The following is a 12,647-nucleotide window of genomic DNA, read 5'->3' as shown; positions in this document are numbered from 1 at the left end:
ACATTTGCACATGCGCTGGATAATAACTCGCTTGCTGACTTCGAGGGAGATATTTACTGCTTATACACGAATACGATACCGGAAAGAAGGAGCATGAGCTGCAGTCAGCCAGAGATTCTGATATTACATACGAGCTCAAACACCCGAGTCTCGAACGCAATGGTGTATATACCGGATAGGTATAATTTTAAAAGAGCTCACAAAGATAATAACTGTGTATAACTTATTAATGAAAATTTCTACAAACATCCAAAATTATAATTACCGATTAGTACAAATAGGAAAATAAAAAACCCCAAATTATAACGGGATTTAAGTTATAAATTTGCCAAAGTTGGAGCTGAAAGTTTACTAAAATCGCTAAGAGTTTTGATTCTACCATTTCAGCCAGGTTTCTCTGAACTAGTAAAATGATATAAATATCGAGGAATCAAAAAAAAGCAAGCTATACGACGTTCTAGGGATATGGGGACACTACCTACTGAGCACAAGCTTCGCCACGCACTGAGGAAAGATAGGATTAAATCCAAAACGGACTCTGGGAAATAGTTTAAAGTTTATACCTAATTGAATCGTTGAAAATAAAATAATCAGGTATTCAGCTGCTGGTGCCCAGGAGAAGAAAACGAGGTGCTATTATATTGGTTTCATTAAATGAGAAGTATCCTAGGCATCCAATTCACGTTACTGAAGACCTAACTATTTTCTTCGAGTAGAGTTTTATCTTGTATAACACCAATGCTTTTCCTGGGCATTTGTATCAACATTTAGCGATTCACAGGTGGTTCCTCAGATTTCTCACATTTGTTAGCCTAAAAATCACAATAGCCGAAAAAATATAAGACTTTCTGATTAACATGGTATCGAAAAGCTATAAGCTATCCTCCTACCAGACACTATAATACTCACAGTGTGGTACGACGAATTAAATTCGAGCAAATACTCAGTCGTTATTTGGGGTTCAAAATAAAATGAGGAAACTTTTAGAATTATTATGTTCTATTCATAATAAAATATCAAAATTATTTTCCTCGGTATTGAAAGTGTTGAAACGGCTGAATGAAACGATGAAACGGCTGGTTGAAAGCGCCTGAAACGGTTCAACGGCTCCCAGAATGAATTCCGCTACGTCTGGGATAATTCAAGAATGCATTTTCGAAAAAATGTTCCTCAAGGAAAAACTATGGAATATGAGATGATACCTGTTTAGGTAGGTCTGTGGAGAGGTAGGAAGGTTGTGGTATTACCACGCTGATACGAAAGGGAGTTCCAAGTTAATAAAGACCTCTTCCTGGAAGTAAAGGTAAGAAAAGGAGCTGCAAAAGCGTTGAGGGGGGGGGGGGAAATACATCCATTTTCAGAAACTGATCGCAGAACTTTTGAAAGAGGGGAATTGAGGGGTAGGGGGAAACTCACATAAAACTATTTTAATTACGACTTTAATTTATGACTATTTTTTCTTCCCTCCGTCCACTGGAAAATTTCCCTCCAGGCTACTTCTTCCCTTATTCCACCTTCTTAGTTGAAGACTTTCTTTCAGGACTTGAGGTGAAAAATACAAAGAAGCGAAGAAAAACACGGTCGAAGTGGCATTACACGCAAATGGATTGCGGGTTTGGTGAGAAGGAAGGTCCAGAAATTATTACCTCAAAACGAGAACGCGGAAATAAAATCGCAATATGAATCGAGGAAGCCGAACTTCTTAAGATATCGTCATTTCAAATTTCCCCCAATTAAGATGACAAGGCTTGGTATGAACTTTCATACAACAGCGTTTCACCGATTAGCTCTGGTGCTTGTATGCGATAAAATAGGAGGGGCTCAAAGACGAACTCAACACTCAGAGCGTAATTGAAAATTGACTTAGGTGCCTGAGACTGAAAAACTAAACAACATTAAAATAAATTCTACAATTAACCTGTGACATTGGAAAATATTGAATTGAGTATTGATTGGCCGGTCAAATTCAATAAATCATATGACGCGAAAACAAGATTGGCTGAGTAATTTAACTTTTGCACCGTGGATGGATAAGGGTTTTGTAGGATATTACTGAAATAAATGTGTTTTAATGACTTTAGTATCATCAATAATTATGAAATTTATAACTTGTACTTGGCGAAGGTTAGTCAGAAAAGAATTAAACTTTCAGCCAAAATGGACATAAATACTCCCCTCAAATAGACTCCGAAGTCCAAATTCACTCTTGTTCGATAAGAGAAAATGGAGAATTGATGATTCCTATAACTATTTTTTGACGCACCGCATTTTATCAATAGACAAATTCCAATAATAGTAATGGGAAAATAAATAATAAAATATACGTAGTATACTGCATACGTAAGGCAATACTTTTTTTACTTAATAAGGTAAATGCATATTGCTTAATCCAATGCAATTAAATTTAGACTTAGAACAATATTCCCTTGCATTAATGGCTCTAAAAGAGTTAAGAAAAAATGAATTTATCACATCATAAACTTGACAAACAAGTACAATTTCCTCATGAAATATGCATTAAGTAACTGGCATACAAATAAAAATAAATTTGTAGAATTTAAAGAGCGTAAATTATTGTAATTATTGGGAAGTTTTTTGTAAAATTTGAATTCTCTCAAAGTTGAATCAGGTGCACCAATGTATATAGAATGAACTTGGTAAATAAAGTACGCTTAATTCCGAATTATATATATATATATATATATATACACATTTATGTAGATTTGTAGAATATAGAGACACAAAGAAAGGACACTCACAATATGTTATTTGTCGTTTCGACAGCTCGGCTGTCGTCTTCAGAATGGCGTTCTCGGGGAAGAGCGGAGAGGGCATTTCCTATCCAATAGGAAATGAACAAGGGGGTGGGGGGATATGCAGGCAGCCATATGATGCATTCAGTGGGCTTGGTTCAGCCCGGGGGGTTTAAATGATTGGGCCACCCAGATATGCGCCATCTCGCGGGTTCTCACCTCTATTATACTAGCAGATTTGGGAAGGATTTCAATCACCGAAACGGAGAAGCAGTCGTCAAAAGATTGATTGTGGGAGGCAGTGTGAGTAGGAATGGGATAATTAAGAAATGTGGGAGATTTGGTGGAATACCGGTGGTTATTCATGCGGAGGGAGAGTACGGTCGTCCATTATATATTTGTGCGTCACCGAAGAGCGTTCCATTTCGAAGATATTTATGTATGTATCTATATATATATATATATATATATATATATATATATATATATATATATATATATATATACTTATATATTGTCTACATTACGAAATGTACTATATTTACGAAATGACCCTACATAACTGATGCCTTCCAAACGCTAACTCATAATTTTTCCTTGTTAAGATCATGCCAATAGAAAATTGCCTACCTTATTCATTCGTTCCTTTTAATTAAATTACAATTTTTACTCAATACGAAGGTAATTGATTTATTTATATAGCTCGGAAACTGGATATTCATAATATGATGAAGCCAGTGTCGAGTAAAATACATCAATTTTGAATTTCGTTTTATACAAGGTAAAATTTATGCTAATTCACTCAAAAGTGAATTATTTTTAAGCTCCCTATGTATTACAGTTGAATTATTACGTATTAAGACCAATAGGCGTTCATACTTTATATCTTGTACGACTGCACGGGTATGAAAAATCATTGATTTTTAGATGACATGATTTTTTAACCTGCATGTTTATGTCAGAGGCACGCCGCGGTATTATACCCCCTTGACGCTCTAATTACTTTCATCTCGGCAAAAAATACGAAGAACGGCAACTTCTGTAAGAGGCAATGGGTTTCCAAATTTTGAGGTAATGTTGGATCACTCACCCCTTGATCCGTCCTGTTTCGGCCCTTCCAACGAAGCCACTTGGCGAGGCCCGGGCGCCAATATTCTATGGAGTACTCCTCAGCGTACTCTTGACCTTGGCCGTTGCCGAAGCGGCCTTGAGTCTGTGCTCCCGTGATCACATGGAGGGTGTGCAGCTCCACTTGCAGGTACTCTTCGTGGGCTTCTTTTGAAATCTGGCTGCGTGGGCACCAAGCGCCGCCGTTCTTGTCGTGACGTAACCTAGAATTAAACGAAACAACTGATGAAAGAGAAAATATGACAGAGAAAAGAAAATGTGCATGGTATCGTTAGACCACGAAGATTCCTTCATTTCCAGGTAAACTAAAGCAAACATAGCCCTCCAATAAGAAATAAAATAACTTTTTTTAGCTATAGATGGTCTGTATACATATATGCAACGCGGAGATTTATGGATCAATTCTCCTCTTTGTACGGTATCTTGAGTGTACATTATGAGCCACAAAATCACTTCGAAAGTACTACACATTATTACTTGAGAATAGGCTAAATCCAATTCCGATTTACTCCCCACCCTTCTCCCATGCCTCAGAATCCCACATCGTATTAATTTTCCACATGATCTAAACAGAAATTATGACCTCAGAAGCATGTATATCCCAAAATAAATTCATCTAATTGTGGAAATAATACTTTGGAAGGGAATACTATAGCAGGGGGACGCAGATTCCGCAAATTCAAATGCTGCCCATGGCGCTAATTCAGAGATATTAACGGACGTATTTTATGGCGTAGAATATTTACGCTTTTGATATGGTATGAGCCGATAATCTGCATCTACAAAATACTACGCAAAGTACCGCAAGAGAGCGTTAGGGCATCAGCCATACATGCACAAATATGAGTTCATACATGCATTTTAATACACATTTGATCATTTTACACGTTCAAACATGTGTGCGGTAGGCATAAAAGAGGAAGCGAGGTAACAGATGTATTTAGTACTCTTGAATGGGATAGTTTATAAAATAAAAGAAAAAAGACTTAGTAAGGTGCTCTGTATGAAATAGATAAGAGTGACGGTTTGTTGGAAGATTTAAGGAAGGAAATCGAAACACCAAGTTTTAAGGGACAAAAACATTTTAATTAAAAACTAGAACACAAAAATGAAAAGTTTTCATTGTAACATAGAAGTAATATTGAATGGGAATAGCTACCTCGAGAGTTGTTTGAGCTCTTATCCTAACATATTATGAGTTTCAAGAATAGATGTAAGTGATGGTTGACGATGGGCAATTTTTGCTGGAGTATTATGTTGGATGGGGATTGATTATGTATGTTATGATGTTGAACTGCGTAAAAAAAATAATTTTTGTTGGCATTGATTTTACCGACATATAGTACTATACGAGTATGCAGCCTTGCATTCAAATATGACAAGATGGCTTTCCTCCCGGTAAAATATTTCGGAGGTTAACTAGTTCCCTAATCGGATCTCCGGTTGGGGACTGTTGGGAGGGGAACATCAGTCAAGGTGGATAAATGCATAATTTATGGAACGTTAGGTAATTAGGGGTATGTGGGGCATTAGAAAACGCAAATATGGAGATGAATAGGATGCGGATAGACATTTAGGGATTGATCGAAATTAAGTAGGCGGGGAAGAACGGCTTCTGAAGCGACGGCTACTGGGTGATATATTCGGGAGACAATCAGCCAATTGCAAAAGTAGGCTTCATACTCACAAAGAAATGGGCAAGGAAAAAAATTTCGTTCTGGCAATATAATGAAAGGATGAAAAGTAAGCTAATATAATGAAAGATGATGAAGTTAGAGGCAGACCCTACGGAAACAGTGATAGTACAGGTGTATATACCGACGTCCAGCCATTTCGATGAAGAAATAGAGGAAGTATACGAACAACTGGAAGAGTAGAAGAACAGTAGAAGGGAAAGAAAACCTCATACTAATGGGAGAATGGACCGATGTGGTCGGCGAGGGGCGAGAGGAAAGTAGCGAGGAATATTTCGCATTGGGAAAACGAAACGCCGCGGGAGAGAGACTGATAGAATTCTGTAATCAGAAAAACATGGGAGACGTAAAAACCATATTCGATCAACATCCGAGAAGAAGATAGCCATAGAACATGCACAGGGACAAAGTACGATACCAAATTGACTATATTCTTGTTATGAAGAGGCACAAGAACCACGTTAAGAAGAATAAGAGCTACCCCGGTGCAGATAAAATAGCGATCACAACCTGGTGATCAGGGACAGCAGATTGCGATACAAGAAGATGAAGAAAGAGACAACAACCCAGATAAAACACAAAAATACTGGACGAAAAGAGCGCAAGAGAAAAGTTAACCAAGGCCATCGAAATAAAAATAGAAGGAAATGATGAAAACACCAGAACTGAGGGTCGATGGAAAGAAACGAAGAATATAATTACCGAAGCTCCCGATGAGCTACTTGTGAGCAAGGCGGAAATATCTAAGAAGCCATGGGTAACAGCTGAAATAAGGGGTCCCCTAGATGAAAGAAGAAAATGCAAGAATCCAAGAAATGAGAGTAGGCAAAACCCCAGTTAACAGTTGATGAACCAGATCAAACGAGAATTTAAAAAGGCAAAGGATGAATAGATAGGAAGGTGCTTCGAGGAAATCAATGACAAATGAAAAAGGGAATTAGCGAGATGGCTTAAAAACTAGTTAAGAGGTGATTCGGGGAAAGAAAAACAAAATCGCAAAACATCCGAGCCACAGATGGAAAAATACTAATGGATGATGACGGCATTGGGAATAGATGGAAAGAATACTTTGAAGTACTCTATTAAGCTCCCAATCCACTAGAAGATGGCTTAATTAAAGATATAAGCATGAAGGGTAGAGACGATCGGGGTCCGCAGATATAGAAGCGAATTCGCCATGGCAGACCTGGAAAACAACAAGCCACCAGGAGTTGACAAAATTTACGGAGAAATAATGAAGGAACTCGGGGTGAAAGCAAGGGACGCTCTCTATGGAATAATCAAAGATAGCTGCGACGGCGGAAAGATACCAGAAGACTTCGAGAAAAGTATAATGATGGCAATAACGAAGAAACCGAAAACAGATAAATGCTAAGAACACAGAACAATGAGCCTGGTGACTCAAGCATCAAAAATCCTTACCCGGATAATTAGCCGAAGAATAGAAGGAAGGATAGAAAGAAACCTCTCAGAAAACCGCCTCTGATTCAGGAAAAAACGAGGAGCCGGAGAGGCAATTCTCAGCTTAAGAGTTCTGAGCGAAAATATGAGACACGTAAATTCATTATATGTATGAGACATTCGTGGACTTGGTGAAGGCCTTCGACAAGGTCAAATGGAACAAGATGTTCAAGATACTATAAGCACTTGGATTGAGCCACAGTGACAGGAGAATTATTATTAATAACCTCTACAAGAATCAGGATACAACAATGCAATCGAAAAAAGAAAGAAAAATATATGCACAAATAAACAAAGGAGTAAGACAAGGATGCAATATCTCGCCAGCAATATTCAACGTATACCTATAAGAGCAATAAAAGAAACACAAGAATTGGGTATCAAAGGAGTCAGGGTAAATGGAGAAGAAATCAACAATCTCCGGTTTGCAGATGACATCGCAGTAATGGAGGAAACGCGAGAGGACCCGCAAGCAACTCTAAGTGCTATGGATCCAGTACTGGAGGAGTACAATATAAGCATCAACAAGAAGAAAGCTAAAATCCCTGTGTGTTGAAGAGAGAGGCTGAATGCAGATATCACAATTCGAGGGGTGAAACTAGAGCAAGTGGAATCCTTCACATACCTGGGCATCACCATAACATGGGATGGAAAAAGTTCGACCGACATTAAGCGAAGAATAGCCCAAGCTAAGAACGCATTCATGAAGAAGAGGCAATTACCATGTTAAAAGAACCTAAGGCTGAAAGCAAGGCAGCAATTCGTCAAGACTTTCGTGTGGAGCATGGCGCTCTATGGCTCTGAGACTTGGAATGGAACTCTATGGCAAAGGCAAAATAGGTGGATTGGCCACACATTGAGGCACAATTAATTGATTAGGAATATAATAGAAAGAAACATAGAAGGGAAGATTCCACGAGGAAGACCAAGAGACATGTATATAGGACAAATTAAGAAAGACGTAGAGTCATAATCGGCTACCACTATAGTGCATTATATTTTTTAAGTGTTATTTCTAAAACTTTGCTGGAAATCGACGTTAAAGTAATTGGTCTGAAAAACAGGGGCCAACAACCCTCTATCGCGGCCTCAGTATAGGGGGTTATGAGAGCTATGTATATGAGGTCTACTCACAAAAAAAGACATTATTGTGGTCGACCTGAAGCAATGAATAAGAGATATCCATTGAAAACGTAATCACCTTATCACGGAAAATTCTAGCCTGTTCTCAGGAACTGACTAAACATGCTAATAAAACACCATAAAGTTAAATTATCCATGAGTATGCGGTTATGTTGTGCATTATAATGAGTAGGAGGTTTTAAAAAAGAGTATTTGCCTGCCATTCATAAGTGGGAACCGCTTCAGCCGATTGCAGTTAAAAATAATAATGCTTGTTCTTATTTAACCTGAAATTAAAGTATAGACATTATCAAGCGCTTGTTTATATCCCCCAATTCAAATGAATTTTCAAAAATCAAGGTATAACATGTAAGGATAAATAAAAAACTGCATGCTCGGCTTGCCATTAAATGACTCAACTATGATCTGGATTCTACCTCACGGATCAGACTGTAGCATGACGAAGAGAGAAGATACATTATTCATAACAAAGTATGAAGTTTAAAATTTTACAATACCCACCCCGAATCATTCTGTTAGAACGAAATCTTCTCTTTTACACCTACGACAAGGCATCTAGACAATCAATAGATTTATAATGAAATAACGCTGCTGCAGGAATAAATCTCAATTATGGAAAAAAAGGACTGTGGAAGTTGCTTTTAAACCAATATGGGCAAGAGCAATACATAGTATTATTTTTAAAATACATGACGAAAAAAGTGCAGTACTTTTCGCAGCTAAAGTAAGCCCTTAGCGAGGATTTAATTGGTAATTGCATAAAAATTGACACGATTTGATTACTTCACCATTAAAACAAGTCAATTTGCCCCGGGCTAATCAATGCCATCGTATGGACCCCTCTATTTTGCCAATTAATTATTCAAAACTCCTTTCACTTGCAGGTTCTTCAACCAAATACCGTTTTTATATCCCTTTCCGATTATTGGGTCGCGAGGATTCAGTTGGGTGAGAAAAGAATGAGTTAAAGGGAGTGCACGAACGCCAAAGCCGATAAATAAATCTCCATTGATTTAACTGATGCTTTCATGACCAATTCATTACAAAATCCATCGATTTATTTTAACACCTCAAATCTGCCCCGGCGAAACGTTGGTGACATCTCATGAAATGGGATTTTGAAAGAAGCAGTTCTTATAGCAAAAAAAACTGGTGTTCTTTGATAAAACCCATTACTTGCATATTATTTTTCATTTCTCTTTTTTAATGCTTTTAATTTTTTCACTTCAAGTAGTCCATTTGTTTCTCTTCATGAGTACGCCACTAATGACATTACACAAGGATTTTTAAGTTTTCAGTGCATTTATTCGTTTTCCACAAGTTTATCATTAATTGATATCTCTTCTCAAAACCATTCCACAGACATACTAGTAATATACATGGTACATAACTTAATTTCAAGAGGAAATATAATACGAGGACTGATAATAATAATGTTGATAGAATAATATATAGAAATAGAACAAAACTTAACATTTTTCCAGAGTTTTTTCGTCGATTTCTTCACGACTCTATTCCTAGATCGCAGTGCTGCAAGAATGAACTATCCGCAGATGGTAAGTCTTCAATTTTTTATCACCGTATATAAGATCCCAATTACTACTCAACATTTCCTTTTATTTGTCGCAATTTATGTGCCGCAGACAGGGCGTGTATGCCTTGTGCGCGTGTAGCGTCATAATACGTGCACGCCAAGCACACATATATAATTCACACTCTCCACGAAGAGTCCTAGAAATTCAGGACGCACGCTCATTCTGTGTACATAAAAAAATCAGCGTCTCCCATTCTGCCCAAAGGCTTCCTCCTTAACCTATATCTCTTATTTGCCCGGTCCCACCGTCGGTAATTTATCTCCAACCTCACGGGAGAGGAACAGGGAAGGAAGAAATCGTCCCTTCCTTACATCCATACCACTCGCTACCTGACCGACAAACTCCTAACTAACTCTTTGTCCTCTTCTTCCACGTTTTTCGCCTCTTCTCACTATTCTACCATCAGCGCCCTCACTCTCTATGAATCTTCAACATCACTTACAGCCAACTATCTTCTTTACAGAAGATGAACTATAATAGATGAAATATATATATTCAGAGATGAAGAGGAACCTGATGTAGAGTGGGATGCTATGTTTGGCTGGGGGTCACAAATTGTTGAATTAGTAATTTTGTCCATTCAAAAACCTACTTAATCGGTAGATAACCAAATAATCATTATATATATATACACACATATATACATATATATTTAAAAAAATAATGAATTGGACAGCAACAAACAATATAGAAACACATAAAAAGAACAGTCACACGTTATTTCTATATATATATATATATATAATTCTCGTTAAATGTACAAACGCATTTTACATTCACAATAAGTACTTCCTTACCGACTACTGCCTCGGTTAAAAGCTAATCTTTCCTTTACAATGTTCTTTCCACTAAATAAATAGCAAACAAACAGCAAAAAGTACGAGGGTCATCCGGAAAGTAGTACCCGTTCGTGCCGCATGAAGTGCTGACGACGCGAGTAGCCGCTGGACGAGGTCAGATAGCTTCAGTGGCTTGTCTGCCTTCTCTGAGCCAAGTTGCGTGACGCTAGCATTGCCTGTGTTGTTTCTGTGATTGTTTACAATGTTTAAAAAAATTGAGAACGCCGCCAGTTGTGAAGTGAGGGCAGTGATTAAATTCCTCAATGCAAGAAACGTTCGCCCATGTGATATTCATCGCCAATTAAAGGAGGTGTATGGAGACAATGTAATGGACGAGTCGTCTGTTCGGCGGTGGTGTCGCAACTTCAACATGGGGAGGGGGAACACACACGACGATGAGCGTTCGGGGAGACCGTCTGTCATTACAGACCAACTGGTGAGCTCAGTTGACGAATTCGTGAGGAACGATCGGCGCGTCACAATTGATGACATCTGTGAGCATTTTCCCAATGTTTCTTGAACAATTGTTCATGAAATTGTTAAACACCATCTGCATTATGCAAAAATTTGTGCAAGATGGGTCCCTCGCGTATCTCAATGAGCTGGCGGCGAAGGACTATGCAGCAGGAATACAGAAACTTGTCACACGTTATGACAAATGCCTTAATTTGCTTGGAGATTATGTTGAGAAGTAGTTTAAAGTATCCTCTTTCAAATAAAATTTTTTAAATGCTTGAAAAATGCTAGAGGCACAGTAATCAAAGGAATAAAGAAAATAATATTGCAAAGACATTCCTGGAGAGTGTGGATTTCTATTATTTCTAAGTTATTCTACGAGGCAAGAAGATGAGCCTTACCTGAAGGCTTTTGCCATACATTAGACAGAAAATAGGAAAACTTTAACTGAAAGGAAAGGAAGGGAAACCCGAAACTTTTAAATACAGTGATGAGGGAGGACGCTGCGAGATGAAATTTGAAAAGGGTAACACAGGTAAAGCTAGACGTAGTACGTTTATACTGTATTGTTGTTGTTTTATGCATATGTATGCAAAAATAATTATTGCATTCAGTGAGATAATATTATTTAAGAATCCTTAATTTTGGCTTACCACAAGGACTTCTTTCTTTTTGTGCCAAAAATATAGGCATGATATATTTGGGAAGGAATGTCTCGGTTATGCAATAGGAAATTATCCAACTGGTTCTCTTTCCTCCCTTTTCTCAAGATAAATTTCTTTCTCATTTCTTTTACGCAACTTATCTCCGATTACTCATTATCCCTCCCTACGTCATTCTCATCTTCGGTGCTTCCTTCAGTCCATTTTTCATTTTTGAATATTTGACCTAGTCAAATCTGTGCGCCTCCCCTCATCTGCCCTCCTACGTCCCGCTTTCTCATCCTATCGTCCTCTCTTATCCTCCCAATGCTTTGTGCGATCCTCTCATTTCCTTCCTTTCTTAACCTGCTCGCCCCGCCCGTCTTTCTCCACCCTTCTCCTTAGCACATTTCTTCCCTCATACGATTCTCTCTATCCCTCGCTCCTTCTTCTTCTCCAACACCCTCCGTCTCTCCCTCCACTCTCTAACCCGAGTTGTTTTTTTATTTTATTTTTTGCCTTCCTTACACCCTACGTCACTTCCCCTCCCCCAATACTCCCTCTCTACCCCCCTCGCCGTCATACACATTCCTCTCCCCCGCCACTCCCTCCCTTCCCATCCATCTCACTCCCAGGGTCTCACACCACGCCTCCAAAAAACCCCTTCGCTTACAACTCCACTTCTAGAAACCACTCATCTTTTCCCCTTCCCTTACTCCCCACTATTCCTTTTAGCCCGTCTCTCGTATTACCCCCCACTTCACCCCATCCCAGAGAGCGCCCTTTTTCCCTCCGGCCCCTTTCCATTCCGTCTCTTCCCCAACCGCCCCACCTTCCATGCCACCCTTCGGGGCCGTCGGCCGTGCCTCGCACTAAATAAAAGGGGAAAGAGGTCGTTACAATTTCCAATCACGTCCCGAACGGATCGGTTGGTATG

General features: G+C 38.7%; 1 protein-coding gene across 1 annotated transcript in view; it reads right to left on the bottom strand.

The window, feature by feature from the left end:
- Positions 1-12,647, bottom strand: part of LOC139691101 (discoidin domain-containing receptor 2-like) — a 283,388-nt gene that overhangs the window by 81,621 nt on the left and 189,120 nt on the right. The window contains exon 3 of the mRNA XM_071588869.1: positions 3,844-4,084. Coding sequence (XP_071444970.1) covers positions 3,844-4,084 — 241 coding nt within the window. The remainder of the gene's footprint in view (positions 1-3,843; positions 4,085-12,647) is intronic.

This window comes from Hetaerina americana, unplaced genomic scaffold (assembly GCF_022747635.1).
Source record: "Hetaerina americana unplaced genomic scaffold, ioHetAmer1.1.p SCAF_3, whole genome shotgun sequence".
NCBI classification, from domain to species: Eukaryota; Metazoa; Arthropoda; class Insecta; order Odonata; family Calopterygidae; genus Hetaerina; species Hetaerina americana.
The sequence above is the reverse complement of the archived record's forward strand: the minus strand, read 5'-3'. Positions and strand labels throughout refer to the sequence as shown.